Source organism: Sphaeramia orbicularis, chromosome 13, assembly GCF_902148855.1.
Source record: "Sphaeramia orbicularis chromosome 13, fSphaOr1.1, whole genome shotgun sequence".
In the NCBI taxonomy this organism is placed as follows: domain Eukaryota; kingdom Metazoa; phylum Chordata; class Actinopteri; order Kurtiformes; family Apogonidae; genus Sphaeramia; species Sphaeramia orbicularis.
Genome location: NC_043969.1, coordinates 44,008,944 through 44,032,221, shown reverse-complemented (window position 1 = coordinate 44,032,221; position 23,278 = coordinate 44,008,944). Strand labels below are relative to the sequence as shown.

General features: G+C 35.5%; 3 protein-coding genes across 3 annotated transcripts in view; 1 reads left to right on the top strand and 2 right to left on the bottom strand.

Annotated features, from left to right (window-relative positions):
- tmem91 (transmembrane protein 91) overlaps positions 1 to 3,242 on the top strand; it is a 37,578-nt gene extending 34,336 nt beyond the window's left edge. The window contains exon 4 of the mRNA XM_030152185.1: positions 2,130 to 3,242. Coding sequence (XP_030008045.1) covers positions 2,130 to 2,285 — 156 coding nt within the window. The 3' untranslated portion in view covers positions 2,286 to 3,242. The remainder of the gene's footprint in view (positions 1 to 2,129) is intronic.
- A 4,745-nt stretch (positions 3,243 to 7,987) lies between these two features.
- exosc5 (exosome component 5) lies at positions 7,988 to 16,738 on the bottom strand. Its single transcript, XM_030151193.1, has 6 exons — positions 16,591 to 16,738; positions 14,886 to 14,999; positions 11,351 to 11,472; positions 9,805 to 9,945; positions 8,451 to 8,540; positions 7,988 to 8,300 (listed from the first exon to the last, which is right to left on the bottom strand). Exons 1-6 carry the CDS (start codon positions 16,736 to 16,738, stop codon positions 8,205 to 8,207), a joined length of 711 nt encoding a protein of 236 aa, XP_030007053.1. The 3' UTR covers positions 7,988 to 8,204.
- A 944-nt stretch (positions 16,739 to 17,682) lies between these two features.
- Positions 17,683 to 23,020, bottom strand: LOC115431157 (C-reactive protein-like). Its single transcript, XM_030151392.1, has 5 exons — positions 22,967 to 23,020; positions 22,708 to 22,780; positions 20,153 to 20,255; positions 19,768 to 20,062; positions 17,683 to 17,901 (listed from the first exon to the last, which is right to left on the bottom strand). The coding sequence occupies exons 1-5, from the start codon at positions 23,018 to 23,020 to the stop codon at positions 17,683 to 17,685; spliced, it is 744 nt and encodes a 247-aa protein (XP_030007252.1).
- Positions 23,021 to 23,278: the final 258 nt, after the last annotated feature.

Below are 23,278 nucleotides of genomic sequence, written 5' to 3'. Positions count from 1 at the left end.
AAGCAAAGGGTTTACAGTTTATGTAGACCACAGGGAAATGTTTGAAAAATGCATAATTCCACTTATAAAAGCAAAATATCATTTCTTTAAAAGTTGTGCTTCAAGTATTCCTCCTTCTTAGTAACACCCACCCATATTAATGTATGTATTTTGCTAAATGCATATTTCTGTGTTTTGGCATTTTGTCCACACATACATGTTATTTTAGGCAACAAAAGCAGATTATTGAAAACATTTGTATATCCTCGTGGACAGGGAAAATGGAGAGATTGGAAAACGATGGTGGTACATTCCATTCTGCTTCATTTCCCCAACATTCACGTCTCTAAGGAAGTCAAAAAAATTATGAACTTATTAGGTCCTACCCCCTATTTTCTTACCCTAAACAAATCAGTAATAATAGATAAATACCTTTGTGTTTTATCTCATTAAGATGTGCAAGTTCATCTCCAACAATAAATAAGATCATTTATATAACTGACATCATCACATGCATTTGTATTTCTGCAAAATAAATGCATCTTTAATTTGGATTTTATATTTATATTGCAAAGTTTAAAAGTCTAGGTCCACGTACTCTTTAAAGTCATCTGAACATGATATTTGTGGATTTGATTTTCCTCATGGGTTAAAAAATCTCCTTTGTAACTGAGAACTTTTTTGTATATTATCAAAAAGTCAATTGTTTCTTGCTTTACGTGTTAGTTGAGGTGTCTCAACTTTAACTAGATCTGTGAACTTTTTAAAAAAAATGTGTTTTCTAGATCCTACATTGTCAGCTCTCGTCATTCTTCTTGTATACATATAGATAATCTTTTCTACAGTATGTGTAATTATTTCATCTGTATACGTTCAAATACGGGCTAATATGTGGAAGATACATAATAACTAGCAATTGGAAATCAACAGTGTTGATTAAATGGTTCAAAATTAAAGTATGTGCCAAGTTTTTAGAGTTTAAGTAGTTGAAAATCAAGATATTTATTTTGAAATGCAAAGAGTTAAAGTAAAAATTTGTGAAAATTAAATATTAAAGTAGAACTACCAAAAACTCAAAAATAAATAAATGAATAAAAATAAGTATGCATCTGTATATGTTTTATTACTCATGAAAAATGTGTCTTAGCAGATAAGACACTTAAATGGATGATTTAACCTCCTGAGACCCAGAAAAGTACAACTTTTGGCTTTTTTTACATTAAATTATTGCCTTTATTGGAAATGACATGATGCAGCAGTTTTTTCCTGGTGCATTTGTAAAATTTTTATGGAATGTCCTTTGCAGCGAACAGTATTTTTTTTTTTTTTTGTCCCTCAATAAAGCTGTGAAACTCTTGTCCCCTACAGAGGACAAAAATGCATTGCTGAGTCTCAGGAGGATATCATGTTTTTTGATAATTAATGTTAATAATTTCAAACATGGATCAAATTGGACCCATAAACACAGCTCATAACCCCTGTCGATGTCAAACATAGGGTTAATCTGTTTGTTTGCTCAGATTATCAGTCTCTTTCAAGACGAGGTTGGTGAAAATACAGAGGAGGGCGACGGAAGGCGAGGACAGCAAACAGCACAAACTATCTCATCAGTCATTATTACCACTCGGAGCATGGAGAGGCCTCTAACGCCTCTATCTCCGGTCGCCAGAGTCCTCGAGTTTATACAGGCATCTTTCCAACAGTGCGGAGGGGGGAAAAAAAAATCCCATTAACACTTTTGCAAAGCTAACTGGCAGCAAGCTGCAAAGGCCTTTTGATCAGATCAATGGCCTTCGTTAAGGTTTAATTAGAGTCATAACAAGAAGCCTCAAGGTGATAGATTTCCAATATTGTTGAGTGCTACTTAGAACAGGGGTCAGAGTCAAAGACAAGGACTAGAGGGAGAAGAGGAAGGAACGGTGGAAGGAAGAGAAAGTGATGAATGAGGCACAAATGCTGGGTGTGATTCAGAGATGGAACATAATACGGGTTTAGCGTGCGACCGCAATGAGTGGAAGAGGAAAGTGAAGGCCAGGGAGGACACTGACAAATGATGACAAATGCCCTCCTCCTCCTCCTCCTCGTTTTCTTTCCCTCCTCCTTCTAATCCTTATCTCTTCCTCTCTCTCCTCACTCCTCTTGTTTTTCAGACCAACAAGGCATCGGCTCAGGGGGATTTTCAGGGCGCCAACGCAGCATCTCGCCAGGCTTTGTGGCTCTCCGTGCTCTCCATTGTGTTTGGAATCATAACGTACATCTGTGCCATTGCCGCACTGATCTCTTACCTGTCTGGAAAACCACCTTAAGAGCCACTCACACACAAAAAAAAAAAACCCAAACAAAAAAACCCAGACCTCTCACCACTCATTTCATGGATATCAACACATGCCGGCATACGTGTAAAACCTATAGATGTTAAATAATCACAGTATTTGTCCACTGATTCTGTCTCCAGTCATGTTACACCTACACCAAAAGCAGCAAACGGACATGAGGAGGTTTGGAGTAGAGCTCATCATCATCACGTCCAACTGGATCGAGCTTTGTTCGGCATCAACTCATGTATAGATTCACTCTCTATGTGTGATTATTTTGTCGCCAGAGGACTTCCGTTACCTACCATCGATCGGTTCGTTCTGTGCTGTCAAGTGTCAAAAAACAACTGTGACGACTAGTGCAGATTTGATCACAGCAGTGTACATATCACTGTCACAAAAAGATGAGCAATGGAGATGCAGAGAGGGTGAAAGGTGGCGCCGTCTGCCTCCGAGGAGTAAAGTAATGTTCGGCGTACTGCGATGGAGCCTGTAGATTTATGAGAAAGTCACAGCAAGGACGTGACACTGGCAAAGTCGTGGTAGACCTCGCCGTGGGTGTGAAGGAGGGGACGGCGTGGTGAGGAGGAAAATGGGGACAGTCTTAGAATCAAGGGTTTTATTAAAATGTAGAATTAATTGGAAACACCCACAGTTCCTTTGGACTATGGACTTACACGTGGTCATAGATACATCCAGGGTGCATTCATCTCCACTCACTGTTTACCTGCAAAAATGACTGATTCTGCTTCATTAATGCCAAGTCTAACCAGTTACAATATATTAGAAAGTTAAAGATGCAATATGTAACCTTTACACATGCTTGTGTGAAGTTTGTCTTGGGGCTGAGTAGTTTGCTGAGGTTTGCAGAATCGGCAGTGTTTACATGCACATTAATATTCTACCTTTAGTCTGAATATGAAATTATTCTGAGATTCATATAAATGGCAAAACTGGAATATTTCGTGCATGTAAACTAATCAGTGTTGACAATTATCTTCAATGGAAAGTCGCTAAAGATTATGGTGTGTTCAGTTTCAACTGGGGAATCAGAGTTTCTTAATTAGGTGCAGTGTAACGCATTTCTATCAGACTGTGGTGAACCTGGCTAGAACTGCACTGCTACTGGTTTTACATTGTACCACTAGAACAATATCAACTTAGCTGCATTCCTTCTCCTCATCCATCTTTCAAATTTTCAATTGTGAAAGGAATGCATCTTAACATTTGCATATCTGAATTGACATGTCTCTGAAACTCTGATTTCCCATTAAATACAAACACACCATCATTCATGGGTTTTAAATGTCAAGCCATCCTTCTCTTTAAGGAGGCTGAAATAGAAGGTTGCCACATTAGTCATTAGGTATTTTTTTGGGTTTTTTTACCCTCCCATCTGGAGGAGAGGCAAGAGGTATTGTTGTTTGGTTTGGTTTGTTTGTTTTTTTTGTCAACATTTTAGCAGCAAAACTATTGGTTCAATTCATCCCAAATTAGGTTTATAGATTGACAGTGACCCAGAACAGATGTCATTACATTTTGGGAACAGTAGGTCAAAGTTAAAATTTTGTATTTTTTTTTATCTTTCCATTTACTCATAATGGGTGAAATACATGCAAGGGCCAGGGTTTGTTGTATCTGGCACCACTTGTTTGTTTTTAAAAAAAAAAAGAAATAATATAAGAGGGTCTAAAAAGTTGCCAAATTTAGTAAAAAACAAAAAACAAGTGGTGCCAGGCACAACAAACCCCGCCCCTCGCACATTTTGTAACTTACTTTTTGCATCGATCCAGCTGATGTCATCATGTCTATGTATGTGCTGATGACAGCATATCAATTGCCTCTATATATGTGCCAAGTTTGAAGTAAAATGAAACAGAATTGATGTTTTTATAGACATGTGAAATTTCTGCTATTATAAGTAAATGGGAGAAAAAAAGAGGTAAAAAAATCATTAAAAATTTAAACTTTGACCTACTTTTCCCAAAATGTAATGACATCTATTCTTGGTCACTGGAAATCTATAAATCAAATTTGGTATGAATTCAACCAGTAGTTTTGATGCTAGTGTTAACAAACAAAAAAACTGAACCAAAAACAATGTCCCTTGCCTCTCCTTACGGGGGTGGGGTAAAAAACAACAGTATTAAAGAAACTCCATTTCTAAGTGAACAAAAGCTATTGTTGATAATGTTGTGGCTGTAGAGGAGCAGAAGAGAAGTACTGAAAAACCCAACAGCGAGAGTATGGATGTTCATGGAAAATTAGTAGAAATTAGTGACAAAGAAGTGACTCTGGATGTTGGTAACAGAGTCAGGGAAGATGGACATTCTTGAAGGTATGTTTTGTTCTGTTCACACTTTGGAGTAAAAAAAACAAAACAAAACAAAAAAAACAATTAATACATGTGTGTTTCTTCACATGTTACTTATTGCACCTTTAATGAATAAGTTTAAATACATTAGAAACTTGATAAATACTTATAGTGCCATGTTATCGGAAAATGAATAAAAAATGAGCAGCTGTGGAGTTTCTAAAGGGAAAGGCCATGATGTGAAAACTCTAGGTACAGACAAAAATGAACAGCTTCTATTTTCAGTGATAGAAAACGACATAGACAGCGAGGTGCAGAAGAAGGAAAAGTGCCAAAAAACATGGAAGAAACTCTGAGGATGATCCTTTTATGAGCTCTTCCATTAATAGAAGCAACTGGAACTGCAAACTTCATGCTCCCCAAATATAGATCCTGCTATTCTCTCCTCCAAAATAAGAAAAGACGACTGATATCCTTCAGGTACCTGCTACTGCTGCTACGTGCAGGATGACAAACTTTAGAAATGAAGTTGTCTACTTTAAACTTGTGTAAGCAAATAGTTGTTCCCGACGAGCTAAGGTGCTGCAAAAAGTGGGCTGACAGACGCCTGGTGCTCAGCCATGTGATGCATGACTCAGTGAAATCTCCATTTCGGTCGAACCTGCATGGTGAGTTTGCAGAATGCCATGTACAATTCTGCTCCGTGCTTCAGTCATTCCCTTCATTTGGTGTTTTGCTGCAGCTTTTATGAAGAGAAAAAAAAAATTACTTGGGGTTTATTGGTTGGAGCTTAAATGTGCCATTAATAAAACTGTGAACAAATGAACTCCCGCCTAATGTTTTAAAGAGGACTGTAAGGTAGAAGTCAACCTTTTCTATTTAGATGTACAGTATAGTTTTTATAAAGTCCACCACTGAACAACTCATTCACATCCAATGTTTTTTTTCTTCAGCTTCAATAGAATTTCTTCACCAAATCTGGTAAATAAATGTGCGCACATGGAATTCTGTAAGTCTTGTCACCAACACAGTCCACGTATTGTCTTACACTTCTGACAATCCCAAACCATCCTGTCTCCTGTGGACTTTTTAATGTCACGATTATCGATCTCCATGGAAGTGTTTATCGTGGATTGCCTTTATCGATCACTGACATAATGAGACGGACCCTGGTCAGATCTGTTTGTATGGACAGCAACCGGATGCAGTAAAGCAGCAGCTTATGTGAGCCAACAGCTGCTAAAGGTGGTGGAGAAACAGATAGATATATATAGATTACTAAATGATCTTCTTTACCTCCTTGTTCACTTCCTTGTATTACATGTAAATATTAAACTTTAAGAAATAAATCAATGAATCCCAATAAGTGCATTTGTTTGATATTCATGTTTTTCCAGAGCTGAAAAATGAAGCTCAAGGTCAGGTACGGCAGTCAAACCAGTTAACTGTGGACAGATGAGTCATTTACTGCATTTACTTCTAGGACACAGATGTGGATTTAGACTCTAGTGGTATAGGACTACAAAATCCAGCTGTGGTAAACACATTCCTGTTATCAAATCCCAACATACTGAGTTATTAATAGAATAATGCTTACAAAGTGTTTGTACTTAAAGACAATTAAAAACACTATATAGACAAAAGTATTGGGACACATTCACTTCAGGTGTTTCATTGCTAAAAGGAGGCTGGGTTACAAAATAATGATAAATATAACATAATTATGTTGTGATATCATTGCAATAAATGTTTTTAATTCATCTTTAAGGGTTAATTTTATTTACAATGTCACCGAAGCTACAAAATGCTTCACTGTTTGTTTTTAATTCATTTTACACAGTTTTATTGTGTTAAATGTTCTACTTTTAGATTTGTGAAATATCTAACCATAAATAAAGAATAAAGAAAAATCACCCTTTAAACTTAGAAATATCGATTTGACATTTATAGTGTTAATTATTAATAAGTGACATGGACATGTTTTTTATGATATGCCAAATTTACACAAATGGGAAGTCCTAAAAGCTGCAGGTGTGATGTGTCCCAATAGTTTTGTCTTAGTGCTGCGCTGCTGCTTCTGTTTATTGAATTAAACATATTTTTCCAGACAGATCTATTGAAGTTATATTTGAGGAGCTACGGTAATAAGATTTATAGGGGATTGTATCATAAGGTTTACAGGTACTGAATTGAAACAGCCAGCCCATTACGTAACTTAGCTGCATTAGCTAGCATTATTATTCAGTTAGTACTGCACTGCATAACGTTAGCCCCATAGCATAATTGCCAAAGTCACATTTTTTCAGGTCACAGCCAATGATGAAAAATGAAGCAGCAGTGTTCAGAGAGTAAAGTTACACAGATATCGCAATTTGGCCAAAAATATGATTTAGCCAACTATGCTATGAGGCTAACAATAAACTGTCATCTAGTGTAAATTAATATGTAATAGTGTTATTTAGCATCGTAGTGGGCATTTTCATTAAATCAGCACTAGCTTGTTGAGTTACATCCCTCTCTCATCTTCAGCTCCTCCCCCTTGTACATATATGGTCACTTCTGTTTCCAAGAAATAAGACCAAGGGTCCTGTAGTCAAACGGCATATTTAAAGACATTAATTGACATTTCTTTGGCCTTTCAAAGTCACTCAAGGTCAAAGGTCATAGCACCAAATAAAAGCCCATATGTGACTTCCTATCTATTACCAATAGTAATTATATCAATATCTTCAACTGTTTTGAAGTTACAACATACATTAAAAAATTTAAAAATCAGTATTTCTCAATTTTTTTTAACAAACTTGGTAGACCTTACCCAAAGAAACATCTGCTATGAATTTCAATCGATTGTGGCTGATGGTTTTGGAGAAGAAGCTTATAGAATCTGGACATAGATGACCTTGGGTTTGACCTTTCAAGGTTAGTCAAGGTCAAAGGTCATGGCACCAAATGAAAGCCCATATGTAACTTCCTATCTATTGCCAATGGTAATTACATCAATATCTTCAACTGTTTTGAAGTTATAACACTTTGAAATTTATCCTGTTATAAACCAATGGGGATTTTTAAAATTAAAAAAAAAAAATTTTAAATTTCAAAAATCAATATTTCCCAATTCTTTGAACAAACTTGGTAGACCTTACCCCAAAGATGGTCCACAAGAAATATCAAGTCATTCTGACAGACCGTTTTACAGAAAGATTCTTGAAAAATTGTTTATGGACAACGGACAGACACCAACTGATCCCAATAGTCCATTAGACCCTTCAGGACATTGGACTAAAAAACAAGATGGAAAAGACCAAAATGCCAAACTCATGGCTTCCCAATGTCAGTCAACAAACCAACGGATTACATCTTTGAGGTTTCATCCAATTTTTATATAAAATCTCAGCATTTCTCCTCATTTTGCAGATAAGCTAGACTTCCAATCTCATCCTCTCACTCACAGAAGTTCAACCACCCTCAGAATCAGACTTCACCCACAGCTGAATACAACTGAACTAAAGCAAATGTAGCCCAAAGCGCTTTCTAAATATTTTATTACAACATCAGTGTCTGCAAGTGTAAAAAAGGCTTAAAAGGCTGCGTCTGTATCAGAGGGTTTTGGAGTATCGTCGTCTGACAGAGTCTCTGTAGAACTGGAAGATCTTCTCTGATGCTTTCTGACTGACTGCTATGCACTGCTGCAGCTGTAGAAGACAAAACAATATTAACATCCTTCCTTTTAATGTATATCTGATATCACTTAGATCTGACACAATACTGACACATGAGAACAGTGGAAGTAAAACATCAGAGTACTTCGGGGAATCATTGCTCATTTTAGAGTGTTTACTGACCTCATGAACTGAAAAAGAACCTCTGGTTGAGGACATCAGTACTTTACGTTCTGTGCTGTCAACAGCAAAGGTCAGCAGAGCTCGACTTTCCTGGTGAAAAATAAGAGTGAAGTTTGACTTATCAGCAAATTCAGCACTGACTGTTCTCGTATTCAAATATTAACAAGTGGTTCCAGGCACAACAAACCCCGCCTCTTCCATGTATTGTAGCTTATTTTGGCATCCATCCAGCTGATATCCTCATGTCTATGTGTGTGGTGATGTCAGCATACCAATTATCTCTATGTGTGTGCCAAGTTTGACATAAATTGAAACAAAATTGATGTTTTTATAGACATTTGAAATTTCGCCCATTATAAGTAAATGGGGAAAAAAGAAAGATTTTAAAAGTTCATGAAAAATTAAAACTTTGACCTATTTTTCCCAAAATGTAATGACATCTATTCTGGGTCATTGGCAATCAATAAAACCAATTTGGTATGAATTCAACCAACAGTTTTGTTGCTACAGACATTTGAAATTGCGCCCATTATAAGTCAATGGGAGAGGAAAAAGATTTTAAAAATTTATAAAAATTTTTAAGTTTGACCTACTGTTCCCAAAGTGTAAAGAGATCTCTTCTGGGTCACTGGCAATCTAAACCAAATCTGGTATGAATTCAATAGTTTTGCTGTTAGAGTGTTAACAAACAAATCACACCAAAAACAATACCCCTTGCCTCCCCTTTGGAGAGTGGGGTAACAAAGATTTATTTATTAGTATTTAGCAAAACAAAAGTTATTAAATGAAATATTACACAATGATAACATTCAGATGCATATCATATATAATGCCATAGTTTATTTCATTATGTAATTATTAATTTAATCATGAAGTAACTAATTACATTTTATAGTGTCACTGAAACTGCTTTATCCAATACATTTCAGTGAGACTTAATACTAAAAATTTCAACTTATGTGATCATGTTGAAGTTTTATTTTTGACACCTCCTAAATCAAGCATCAGCCACTGTTGAAAAGGTTCCGTTTTCATCTAAAAATATATATAACCTTTATTTAATCATGAAACATAGTGAGGTGAAGGCCACATTTTCAATATAACTGAGAGAACGTGAAAAATAGTGATGATAAAAGCAGTTGATTCTGGAAAAATCTGAAAACCTAACATAAAATTAGAAGAAAATGGTTAATTTCACTAAAAGGAGGAAAATTTATTCCATGATGTTTATACACTTTTTGATAATTTGACTTAATTTTGAGGCTTTACACAAAAACCCCTGCAGGTATTAGTTATTTCAGACTCTGACCACACAGATACGTTGAATAAGATCAGTCAGCGTTTTCAGACTGACTTTTTCCTGAGCGGCCGTGGGGTCTGTGATGATCCGACCGTCGGCGTCGATGGCACATGTCACCCCACAGAACAGGCAGCTCATGGGTAAACCTGCGTCCATTAGAGCCATACAGGCGGCGTTCAGGGAGCATGACAAAAGCTGAGGGACAGGTAAGGAACACTGGCAACGGACATCAGACTGGACCACAATGTCAGAGCAGGTTCCTACACATTTCATTTTCAGACTAAATGTCAATATTTAAAGGCTCAATTATATCATTTACTTTAGTTCATTACTCTATCATGCATTAAACACCAACGTTTCACATTCTGTCATTGTCAGTTATTTTTAGGTTCACTTCAAATCCTCTAAACTGTCACTAATGCATTTTAATAGTTATCTAATGCACATTTGATATTTTGCATTGGAAAACGTTCATGTAAACAGCTCAACAGCCTCTGATGGTTTTAGTAAAGAGCCATCAAAGTCAAATTTAAGACATTTGAAGATGTTTCCAAGCCTAAAATTCAGATAACTGGATTTTACGTTGTCTATGGATCTGAAGAACACTTTCAGAAAAAACTGAGCTGACTTAAAATTGCATTGTAGTGTATTAAAATGGGCTTCAGCAAAAAAAATATTCTCTACAATGTGATGTGCAATACTGTGCGAGTCATATTCCACTTTTATCTTTTTTTTTTTTTTTTTTTTTAGTAATAGTTAACAGGACATTGTGGACAGAAAAACAACAACACATAGACGAAGGGAAAACAATGACAACATCATATTACAATGAAAAAGATCATAAATGTAAAGAGCAACTAAACAATATAGCTTGGTTAGGGGCGATAGGGAAAAGGGGAAGAGGGGAGTGTGAATGAAAGTGAGAAAGAGAGAGGGGGAAAATAATAATTGTTGTAATAATACAAAAATTTATAATAATAATAATACCAGTAGCCTAATTTGCTAGTATTATTGTGGCGGCGGTAGCGGCCTTTGTCTTGTTTTTTCAGGGTTGAAATGAACCTACATATTTATTTCTCATTCTCTTTTCTCCATTTACAACAAGTAAATATGTGCACAGCCTTAAAAGACACAAAAAAAACTGAACTAAATGTGTTGTAAAGGTTCAAGTCATTATAAAGTGTGACCTCTGACCCCATGACAAGAAGCAGAACAATTAGAAACATCTGACACGTGTTGAATGAAACCTGGTGTAAAACATCAGAAAATTAATGCCATAAATCTCAAATTGTCTGAACAAAAGGGTTAAAGACATGTTAAGAGCAAAGGGAGGTCACACTAAATACGTCCACTGTAGTTTATAGAAACTGTTTTTGCCCTGAAACTTTACTTTTTCCTGCTGTACATACTTCACATATATCAAATTAGATCTAAATACAGAGACAAATGCATATGTGTGGACATTAGAACTTTACTAAACCAACAAACAGAATGTTGGACTAAGACTTTTACACAGGAATGTATGTGATTATAGTGAATTTATGTGTGTGAACCCTGTTGCAGGTTGAATTAGTGATATAGAGTTTCAGTTAAAGGATACCGAGCCATCATCATGAAGGACCTGAAGGACAAGTGTGAGGGACGAACGAGGATGAAGTGTCAAGAGCAGAGACGCCTCGCATGTTTCTCGAACACACTGCTCCTGTGATCGCTCCTTTACAGCTAAAAAAAAAAAAAAAAAAAATTACTTTGAAACATATTACATACACAGGGTTCCCACACATTTCTACAGAGAAAATATCCAAACTTTTCCTCAATCTTTCTTTCACAGCCTTTAAGTCAGTGATTCCCTACTTTTTTTTGGCTCGTGACCCCATTTTAACATCACAAATTTCTGGTGACCCCAAACAAAACAGAGACATTTTTTTGCTAAAACTAATTTGTTTTGGATCATGTAATAGTTTGCTATACTATGTTGCAAATAAACGTTAGTTTTAAAGGACATTTAGTCTATATAATGTATATTATATAGACGGAGGCCGTAAAGCCAGGTGTAGATTACTGCACAAAGTGACAATTTTACTTTCCTTGGTCAGGATATGTACAGTCAGTCCAGCTTGGATTTACAAGGCTGACAATTAATACTGAACAAACAAGAACTCAAACTAGGAATTATGAAAGAGCTGCAGCATCTGAAACTGACCACAATGAACATGTGAAAGATAAACAGAACCACAGTGCTTCAGTTTCAGCTTCACAGTTTGTCATGTCTTTTATGGATTGTGATTGTCTCTCAATTCACCATATATTTTTTATTAGTAATTTTTTTTAAAATCAGTTACTAAAAATTTCAGGCGAACCCATTCGAATTCCAGGCGACCCCACGTGTGGTCCCGACCCCAAGGTTGAAAAACACTGCTTTAAGTACATGAACAGAAGAAACCTTTAGTTTATAATTGCATGACAATTAAATAGCAACATTTTTCACTTTTTAGTTATTTATTTTAATATTCAGTCCAAATACTCACAAAAACCATTAAGCTAATAAGCTTTAAGCTATAAGCTCTTCAGTCAAATATCAACAAAAAGCCACCTTAAGCTTTACTAAAATACATTCATTTGCTTCAGCTGGAAAGAAATGACTTCTGGTTCATCTTATGTTCTACTGATGTGATTATATTGTTGACATTTCACATTTAACTGTTTAACTGACCCGAAATCAGATCTGCATGAATCTCAGATGTCCTACTTCTATCTCAAACTAGATAATTACACCAAAAGTGAGCAATTATCTGAGGGGAGAAGGGAGTACAAATCCCTAACTATTCAATTATTTTTTCCAAACTTTACATGACTTCAATTTCATGACTTTCCCATTTCTGAAGATTTTAAAATTGGACGACTCTTTCAGCTTTTCCATGACTGCGCTAACCCTCATACATCAGTTTATTCAGATCAGCTCACTTCCACCTCCCTGTGGTGTGTTAAAGGTGTTACAGAGTCAGTGCATTTACTCCTTAAATTTCACAAGGCACCAGCGATTAAATGTCTAATATTTGTTTCAGCTGTACACCAAATTCTGTATGTACAATAGATCCAAATATGAACAAAAAACTAAACTTTTTTTTGAGTGTTCAAGGACTATATTTTTCTGCCTGAACTCAACACACAACATGATTGATAACTGTTTTCTCTAGCCAGACAAAAACAAATTAAAAAATGACACAAATCAGATGGAGGGATGGAGGGATGCCCCCCCCCCCCCCCCCCCCCCCCCACACACACACACACACACACACACACACACACACTCATGCACAGTGGTTAGAAGACTTTATGTCCTGCTTAAGACTGGAGAAAATTAGATACTCACTTCAGCAATCAAATGGGAAATTCCAGAAAGTGTGGGGTCCCTTCCTAAAAACATTCCAGACCCTGTAAATGCTTGACTTGTGCAGTTTAACAATGCTGCTTACTCCATACTAACTCCTAGCGCAGGTTTTTGTCATGATAGTGACCCCTTATTATTTCTAGTGCACTGGCAATGACTGAGGGATTATTTTATATAGTTTGTTGTTTGCTCTGCTTTGCTTTTTTTTTTTCTCCTCTATGGTGCTAGCTGCGTTTAATTTATACCCATGCTTACTTAAGATTTCTTTAATGACCATTCAGCACTGCACTTGTATTATATTGAGAAAACTTCAATAAAAAGATCTTGATCAAAAAAAAAAAAAAGGTACAAATCAATGGTGTCAATGTGGATTATCTGGTAAAAAAAAATAAAACAAAGCATACATTCTTGTAAAACAATGAATATACAACAAGTAAAGAGGTCACTTTGTGTGCGTTACATTTCAGGTACATTCAGTGAAGGCTTGGGGGAGAACTAAGGCAAACTAAAAACACAAATATATGCCAAAAAAGGCTTTAAAAGGTGATTTGGGTAGCAACCCCTAATCACCCATTAAATCCATCAGTGGAAATCAAATGAATGGGAACAGTTAAAATAACTCAGAACACAATGCAGGTCTTTTCTCTTAAGAGCAATATTGGGAGATCAAAATGAGACATTGGCTCCTCAGCATTCACAACCAGACTGACCAGTGAGTTTCAGCCTCCTTATATCCACACCCACTCAAGACAATTACCCTCAGCTGTGGTGGACACACAGGTGCATCCACTCACACCTGATCAATAGAACCTGAAGGCAGGATCTGCCTGAAACAGTGAGTTTTTGTTGAGCAGGAAAAGTCAACAGAGGAAGTACAAGAATTTACAATTCTTCAAAACAATCAGAGACAAAAACCGTATTAATCAAATGAAGGCAATAGATCATGTAATCCTAATCTACAATAAAGCCACAAAAATATGTGCACGTTTCAAAACAATAAAAAGCCATTCAGCTGTAATATTGTACTGTAATATTACAAGAAAAAAGATGCACTATTCTGAGAATAAAGAGTAAACCTGTTATTAAATCTAATGTTTGATTAGATACAAACAGTTGCTATTAGACTCATTTGTTATATTAAGACTTTTCTCAAAAAATATGACATACAAGTCTGCTTTGTAGACCTGTGTTAAAAAGGCAGAAGGATGAGCTGTGGTGAGTGTGCGTGGGATTCATCTGCCTGTGGGGTAGGCCCATGGTGGTGGTCACATGAGTGTTTTGTCCCTTTTGTTTGCTGTGATAATTTTGTAGTGTGTATTGTGTTGTTTTTGCTCACATGTTGATGTATAGCAATGGACTTTGATAGAATCTCCCCACAGTAAGTACTCCGCCCAGCTCTTATTTTAGCTTATTTTATCTTGTGTCTATTTTTAAAAGAATCATTTTAACTTTGAATTAATAATCATTTAAATAAAAATAACTATTTCTTTATTTGATAGATTTTCCTATCATTTTAATTTCATTACGTACCAATAAAATAGAAATTGGTGAAACTGAAAAAAAATATGACATGAATTTTTCCTCAAAATATTCAGATTTCTTTCAATGTTATGATTTCTTCTAAGTTTTGTTATCATCAGTGTGGCCCTAATACTCCTTCAAACTAACCTATACTGTAATTGTAACTTAATCAGATGAGGTCAGAACCTTGAGTGATCCTCCTCCTCCTCACATAAACACTTACTGGGCAGGCCAACTTTAGGCTGGACAAGAACCTCCAGCGTTGCTCGGTCATAGATCTCCTTACTGACTTTGACCTCAGCCGGTCCATAAACTCCAGCCAATACACTAGTGTCTCCTTAAAACAAGAGAATGACAGAAGATTAATGACCACAAACCACTATAGGAAACATTATTCCTGACTGACAAATAGAGCTGCAACCGATTAATCGGCTAGGTGCTTGAAGTCAATGCAAAAAGTCCTGATTCGATTAATCAACTCAAATTGATTGAAGGGAGATATTCTATTGCAGTTTTCCTGAATTGAAGCTTCTTTGTGCGTCACAATAAGTGTCCGTGTGAAACACAACAATGGAACCAATGTTTAACAGCAGAGAAATGAAGGAAACAAAGCTTTGATTCAGGAGAATTGTGGTTGAATGATTTTTTTGGATCACTTTGAGTCGATTAATCAGTTGCAGCTCTAGTGACAAACATGCAGACAGGAAGTGGAAGAGGAAAGCAAAAGTATTGAGACATTTCAGATAGAGTTCAAGACCTAAACCAGGACCAAGTCATGACGCAGATGACAACACAGACTAAACAAGAAAACATTAAGAAAACAGTATCGATGGAGCACATCAGCACAAAGCTTAATTATGGCTGGACAATAAGAAGAAACAAATATGTGAATAAATAAAAACAATCCTTTTAGTCTAATCACAGACAGAAGTTTATGTTTATACAACTAAAATACATTTAAATTAAAGATTTTAAAAATGTGTTGTACTTTTATTGGGTTGTTCGTTTATTGTTCTATTAGTGTGTTTTAATTGTGATTTTTTTTATTACCTACCTAAGGACTAGTACAGATGCAAATGAGCATTTCCACTATAATCCAGCATATTTACATTTGATGTTGTTCAATACAGACACAATCAGAGGTGGGTAATCCCAGCTCCATAGAGTACAAGTCCTGCCATGAATTTGTTCCAACCACTCACTGAACCAGCCCATTTGGATGAGCACAACTCCTCATCCAGGTAGATGAAGGGATAATGAGTGGAATCACCTGTGTTAAGTGAACAGGTAGAACTAATACATGGCAGGATTTTTACTCTACGGAGCTGGGACTACCCACCTCTAGACACAATACAATTCACTAAGGTGCACTCTCCCTACCAAATAACCTAGTAAATAAATACAATAACTACATACAAATACACCCAGACCACAAACACTGCCAAACAAAATTTTAACTTGTATTAAACATTTCCACCTTTGATAAAGACCAAAAGCAAAATTACTTTTCTCAAACATTTATGGATACAACTTAACAAGTTTTGTTGTAAGCTTTTTTTTATCATCACTTTTTTCTCTACAGTCTCTAGTTTTTAACTCTATAATATGCAGCAATATTAAAAAGACATGCAGCACACAAGACAAAACACTATAAATAAATGTAAATGTATATTTTAGTATTGCAGATGCAGATAAGGTGTGTATTGTGTGTACATGTTAGTGGAATGTTCACTTTTATTAGTTATATAAACGGCATGTTGGGAATGTACTCTTTTTCTGAATATGGGCAGAAAACAGGATTTCTTGCACGTAAACGTAGTCATTGACAGGTGATAGAACCCAGTCCCTCCCTCAGACTCGTCTTTAGTCGCAGTTTGCGGTTGTGATCCTGGTCCTGGCTCGACAAAAAGGAGACTACGTATCCTTACCTTGGACAAAGGATGCGGATCCGTCAGGTCTTGACAGTAAACTCTGTTCACAGCCAAACTCTCTGAGACACGAGTCTGTAGAACCGCACACTTCCATCATGTTGCCTTCACAGAGGGAAACGGACTCGTCGCAGGTAAATGACGTCATCTGTTGTTGATTTTCTTCTTGTCTTTAAGAGGCTGAAAAACTAACTGTTATCGCTCCCTATTGGTCGAATTAATGGAAAAGAAAAATACAATAAACACATTTATTATCATTATTATTACTATTATTATTACAGAATAAAACTCTATTTTTGTGGAAACCGTACCCTGATTTTCTATCTACCAAAATAAGTTTTATCACTTTTAGAGACATAATGTCTTATTTGTATAGGGCTATATCTTTAACTGTCATTAGACATAGATAGGAACACAACCGAGATGAAATCTGCAGGTAAGTCTTGAAATCCTCCATCCACAAGACATTGGTAATGCAAAACACTACAGAATATTAGATCCCCAGGCATATTCAGCTTGTATCCATGGTAAAAGGATCAACACAGGTTTTGGAGCTGCCCTAGAATTTTAAAACATTAAAATACTATTTTGTGTACTCAAATAAAAGCCTAAAAAAAATGTAGGTTTTCATGAATGTATTTCTCAAATGAACTAGATACACAAGAAAAGATTGTCATGATATGAGGAGATGTAAGGAGTTCCAAGAGGGTGATCTGAGAGGTGATATGATATGAAAATTTTGATAATTTTTATGAGTAATTAATTACATGTATATCTGTATTATTAGCCACAAGTGTCAATTCAATTTTTTAGACCATAGAGACCATGTGGCCACCAGTTAAAACAATACCAAGTGATTATCAATGTCTTATAAAGGCTGAATTTTTAGTTGTCAGAGAAACTCTATGAAACCAGACTTTATTTGGAGTTTCACATTTGTTGTAAATGACATAATGAGTCAAAAACAATATAAAAGACAAAACAAGACATAATGACAGGACCCAGTTTAGTTCTAATTTTTGGTCATTCAAAGTATGAGATGAACATTTGGTATTTTAAGTTTTTTTTTTTTTTTTTTATTGTTTTAGCAGCTTATGGACAGTTTAATGACTGCTTATTTTCTACCACAACTCGACCAAGGATGAAAATAGGCATTGATCCCCAGTTGAGCGCATTTCCTGGAGTGAAACGTAATTCTTCTGTGTAACGCTGGATCTCGCAGGGTGAGATAACATAGTCCCACATGTGGATGTCAGACATCATTCCAACAAATGACAGCTCTGGATTTGGACTGAGTGTAAAATCATGCTCCTGTAAACACAGTAGAAGATTATACTGATTAATGTTTGCGTGCACCAGCAAACTAAAGAAAAAAATAAATACAGAGAATTATTTAAAGATTCAGTGTGTGATATTTAGTGATATCCAGTGGTGAAGTCATAGACTGCAAACAACTGACTTAACTAATATGGATATTTTGTTAAAAAGAAAAGAAAAGAAAAGAAAAGAAAAGAAAAGAAAAGAAAAGAAAAGAAAAGAAAAGAAAATTTATTTTTTCTACTATGTTTGAGTTGTGGGTTTTGGTTTTAAAACAGCTTCCAATGTAAAGACCTTAAAAATGGAAAGTTTAGGAAATACACCCACTGTTCCCTTGATAATGGACATGAAAATGAGCATAATGTATGTTCATTATGCAAAGCCTGAAACAAGAATAACAACTGTTCCGTCTGTGTTGCAATATACACGTGTAGCAATATACACATGCTATACATCCAGGTAACCTCAAGAACAACAGCTAAAAAGTCAACAAAACCAATTTTCAGAAAATAACATTAAGCAGAGACAGCGAGACAAAAAAAGAGCAAAAAAAGATCACATTGTAAGACTGTGATTATGAATTTAGTCTTATTTTTGCTGTTTTGTGATCATAACTTGGTTTTCTGTGAATGAAGCTTCAGTTATCGGCTAATCCACTGTTTTATGTTACATTAAAATTATTCAGATTGGAAACATATGGTCCAGGGTTTAACAGGTTATTCTAAGGGATCTAAAACACAATGTTGTTTTTTTTTTCTTATGTGACTAGACACTAATGAAAACATAATTATGAATATTATAGTCCATTTCTGTAATTAGATCCTCCTGAATGCACCAACATTTTTACACACTGGACTTTTAACATTGTTAGGTGTTTTGGGGAGTAGGTCTACTCATACTCAAGAATTACATTGAAGTTCTCACTAAATATACAGTACTGTGTAAAAGTCCTGGTCCAACATTATGTTTGTTGGTTTAGTAAAGTTTTAATGACCATACATAGTCTCTGTGTTAAGATCCAAACTTGATATATGTGAAGTATGTAGAGCAGTAAAAACTAAAGTCACACTAAATAGTGACCTTTACTTTTATAACCCATTTAGTTCAATTTTTTTGTGTGTCTTTTAAGGCTGTCCACATATTTTCTGTATTTTCTTGTTGTATGTGAAGAAAAGGAAATGAGGAATAAATATGTGTGATCATTTCAACCCTGAATAAACAACACTAAAGGTGGCCTAAGATTTTTGCACTGGATTTTATATGAACTCAGTGAAACAAATGAGATGAACCACGGAAATGAAAAACCTAAGTCATATGCTGGAAAAAATCAGAATCTTACCAAGTGTATTTTTCCTCATTTCTAATCAAAATATCTCATCACACTTAAAACTAGAAAAGCACTCGGAGAGCGCAGACCTCCACCAAGGCAGATCAGTGTCCCCCCCCCCAATCACCACCAAAAATTAATCATTTGTTCCTTGCGCCAGTATCAACATTTCCTGAAAGTTTCATCAAAATCCTTCCTTAACTTGTTGAGTTGTCTTGCTAACAGTCAAACAGACAGACAAACCCTAATGAAAACATAACCTCCTTGGCGGAGGTAATAAGACGTGATCACCTAAAGAGGAACTTTTCAGTGAGATATAAGGACTTATTTTTAGACAATGGATCTTGAAAATCTTATTTCAAGAAATCTTACCAAGATAATTTTCACTTGTTCCATGGCAGATTTTTTTTTGCTTGAACTAAGCAAAAAAAAAAAAAAATCTTGAATTAAGAAAAATGCACTTGGTAAGATTTAGATTTTTTCCAGTGTAAAACTCATAACTGTTCATAGGGTGCTCAGAAATACAACTGTACCTGTCCTATACTGATTCTAAGAGAGCCTGCGATGTTTGAGTTGCTGATGTATTTCCTGACGGAGGGTTTTCCATTTAACCACATCTGCTCCAGTCCAGAGGCAGCATCCCACGTGGCGCAGAGAGAGTGCCACGTGTTTATCTTGTAGTCCTGACCTGGGAATCCTGTAAACATCTCCTTGGTACCAACCATAATCTCATTGGTTTCAGGATTGGTGAAGATACGGAAGTTGTGGAACAAGGAAGATGAAGCCAGATTGAAAAGATAGTAAGGTCTTTGGAGATCTGTAAAAAACCTGTAGCAACAACGAACACACAATCATCCATGACGGTACAAAGTAAAACACGCTCTTGTTATATTATCTGTTCTGTACGTTTAACCGTACCTGAGGCAGACTGTAATCGCAGCCAGATCCTCTTTGTCTGAAAACAGCTTCACATGATTAAGTCTGGTTCCTTGAGAAAAGACCAACATTTTACCGCTGAGATCTGAAAAGAGAAATTCCAAATCAGAATGTGAAACATTTAGAGCAGTGGTTCCCAACCTTTTTCGGCTCATGACCCCATTTTAACATCACAAATTTCTGGCGACCCCAGACATTCAAAACTGAGACTTTTTTTTTTTTTTTTTGGATCATGTAGTTTGGTATACTATGTAGCATATAAATGTTCAATTTAGTTGACAGTTAGTCTATATAATATATGTTATTATGGACAGAAGCAGAAAAGCCAGGTGATTACTGCACAAAGTGACAATTTTACTTTCCTTGGTCAGGATATGTACAGTCAGTCCAGCTTGGATTTACAAGGCTGACAATTAATACTGAACAAACAAGAACTCAAACTATGAATTATCAAAGAGCTGCAGCATCTGAAACTGACCACAATGAACATTTGAAAGAACATTTGAAAGATAAACAGTACTACAGTGCTCCAGTTTCAGCTTCACAGTTTGTCATGTCTTTTATCTATTGTGATTATCTCTCTCAAATCACCATGTGTTTTTATTAGTAAGTTTTCATCAATTACTAGAAATTTCAGGCGACCCCAAGGTTAAAAAACCCTGATTTAGGGGGTTTCGACATTTAAAGCTTGATAAGTTTGTGATGTCACTGGACACTTACAAACTGCATAAATATCTTATAGCATATTGTAATAAATGAGGAAACAAAAGTTGGACCCATTTCCCTGGACACTGTTTTTGCTAATCATAGGCGTTTTTAGACAGGGAGGATGTTAAATACCAGTCTGGAAGCTGTAATTACCAGACATTGTTGCATTTTCCTCAAATGTGACTCTATTTTTCATAGATTAATTGACTTAAATGTGAGTCTTTGGATTTTACCAAAGAATGTTTTGTAGATCCTTGGTGAGGTTAAACTTCACAAAATCTCCCATGCATATCTTCACACTGTCTGCAGTTCATATCTGTACGATCAAATACATTGGCATCTTTGGCAGAACTTCAGAACTCCTTATTCCAAACACTGTGATGATAATTTTAGTAGAAATATTACATACAGCTCCATTAAATCCAAATACTAAATATAAGTTCTAACTCTACAAGATGCAAATTATGTAAAAGTTCTAATTCAATAAAATGGATAATAAAGGTACCTGGATGGCAGAGAAAAGCTGTCATTGTTGTTAGGATTGCTATCGCTGACTGAGTTATGGTTGTTGTTTTTTTTTGTTGTTGTTTTTTCAGTATTTTAAGTTAAAATGGTTTAATAGTCTTCACACTGGACACACATAGACACTAAAAATGTTCTTCAAAGACTACTTTTGACATTTATTTTTTGAATATGTTTCAGATCCTGTACTTCTGCAATGGTACTGCAGTGAAAATTGAATTAGTACCTCTACTTTTACCACAGGCACAAATATAAGGTAAGGAATGCCTGTTTGTGCCTCCTCTGAGCATATTAACGTACATTAAACAATAACCATATATTTAATAATGAATATGTGCAGCAGGTATACTGTATGAGACAATTTTACTTGTCAAGTTGTTTGATCAAATGTAGTAACACATTCAACCTTGCATTTGTTCATGTTTTTTCCCAGATCGATGCCTACTAACCTGCCCTCTGGACTTGTTTAGTTATGCTGACATCATGTTAATTCCCATTTGTGTCACAATATGAGCTGAACATTATAGTTATTTTTTTGTTGTGTTTTTTGTTTGTTTGTTTGTTTGTTTGTTTAACATAATGAAAAACACACATTATATGTCAACACACTTTAACATTTAGTGTTAAGGTTGTGTCATTAGCACATACCTTATCATATTTCTTCTAAAAAGATACAAAAAGACTGAGCATCATCACACAATCAAATAATATCTTGTCTCATAATAACCTATTCTGATTTTAACTCTCTAAGACTTAAACAGTTGACAGCAACCACAAGCATCTACTAATCCAAATTGTTTTATAACTTCTGTACCACTAATCCTATCAATCCATGTAAATAATTCAGGTAAAATACAGTTTGTCATCTTTTCATGGTCATCAGATATGACCCATTTGGACGTTCAAAGGCACCGTGGTGAACGTGGAAACACGGTCACCTTCTACAACACTGATTCATCAGTAAAACCCATGGAGTTTGACAAATGAAAGTGGTGGAGTTTGTGATGTATTAATAGGATATTTTGCTGAAACTCAGTTTTTCCTTAGTTTTCTGTTTTGATATAATAACTTTTGTATTTACTCTGAGCAGTTATTGACATCTACATGATCAGTAAATTCAATATAGAAAAATACCTGATTTTCACTGAATAACGGAAAATACAGAGAATAATATTAAGATAAATGTTGATAAATCACTTTGGAAGGCTTAAGTATGGAGAGAAATTAATTAAGAAAACACCACAAAAGTAGTTCTAGGTCCTTAAGAGTTCATATTTTCTATGTTGATATAAATAAAGATCTTTTACCTTGAGGAGTGTCGAGAGGAGCGGCAGCTGAAGCTGTCACCATCACAAAGAGGAGGATGCAGAAAAATACCATCTAATACAAAAAAACAATGAAATGCACATCATACAAAGTGTTGACAGTTATCACATCTACTGTGTTTAAATAACCAGGTTAAAATCCACTGTTTTGCAGTGGGCAGTATCCTGATCTTACCTTGAATCCAATGTCAGGATATTGTGTTTAACTCTCCATGGGACTCAAGAGTTTTATACCCCTGACCACGAGGACCAGACCTTTAGGGGAGGATTCAGACTCTAAAGAGGGTGTCACCATCTTCAGTTTCAGATGTAGAGGTTTTACATGATTGCATCTATTTATTGATTTTGATGACTACCAGTTAGGTTTGCTATTTCATGTTTTTTTAACATGACTTTATAGAGTATTATTATTTGTTTTTTTGCATAATTGGACAAAAAAATTCCACAATTACCTCTCAGAATATTGTAATTCAAGAGGTTTGACAGGAAACAAGAATTCAACCCCGTCCCCTGGACTCTCTGTAGTAGCGTTAGAAAATCTACTATGTGACTT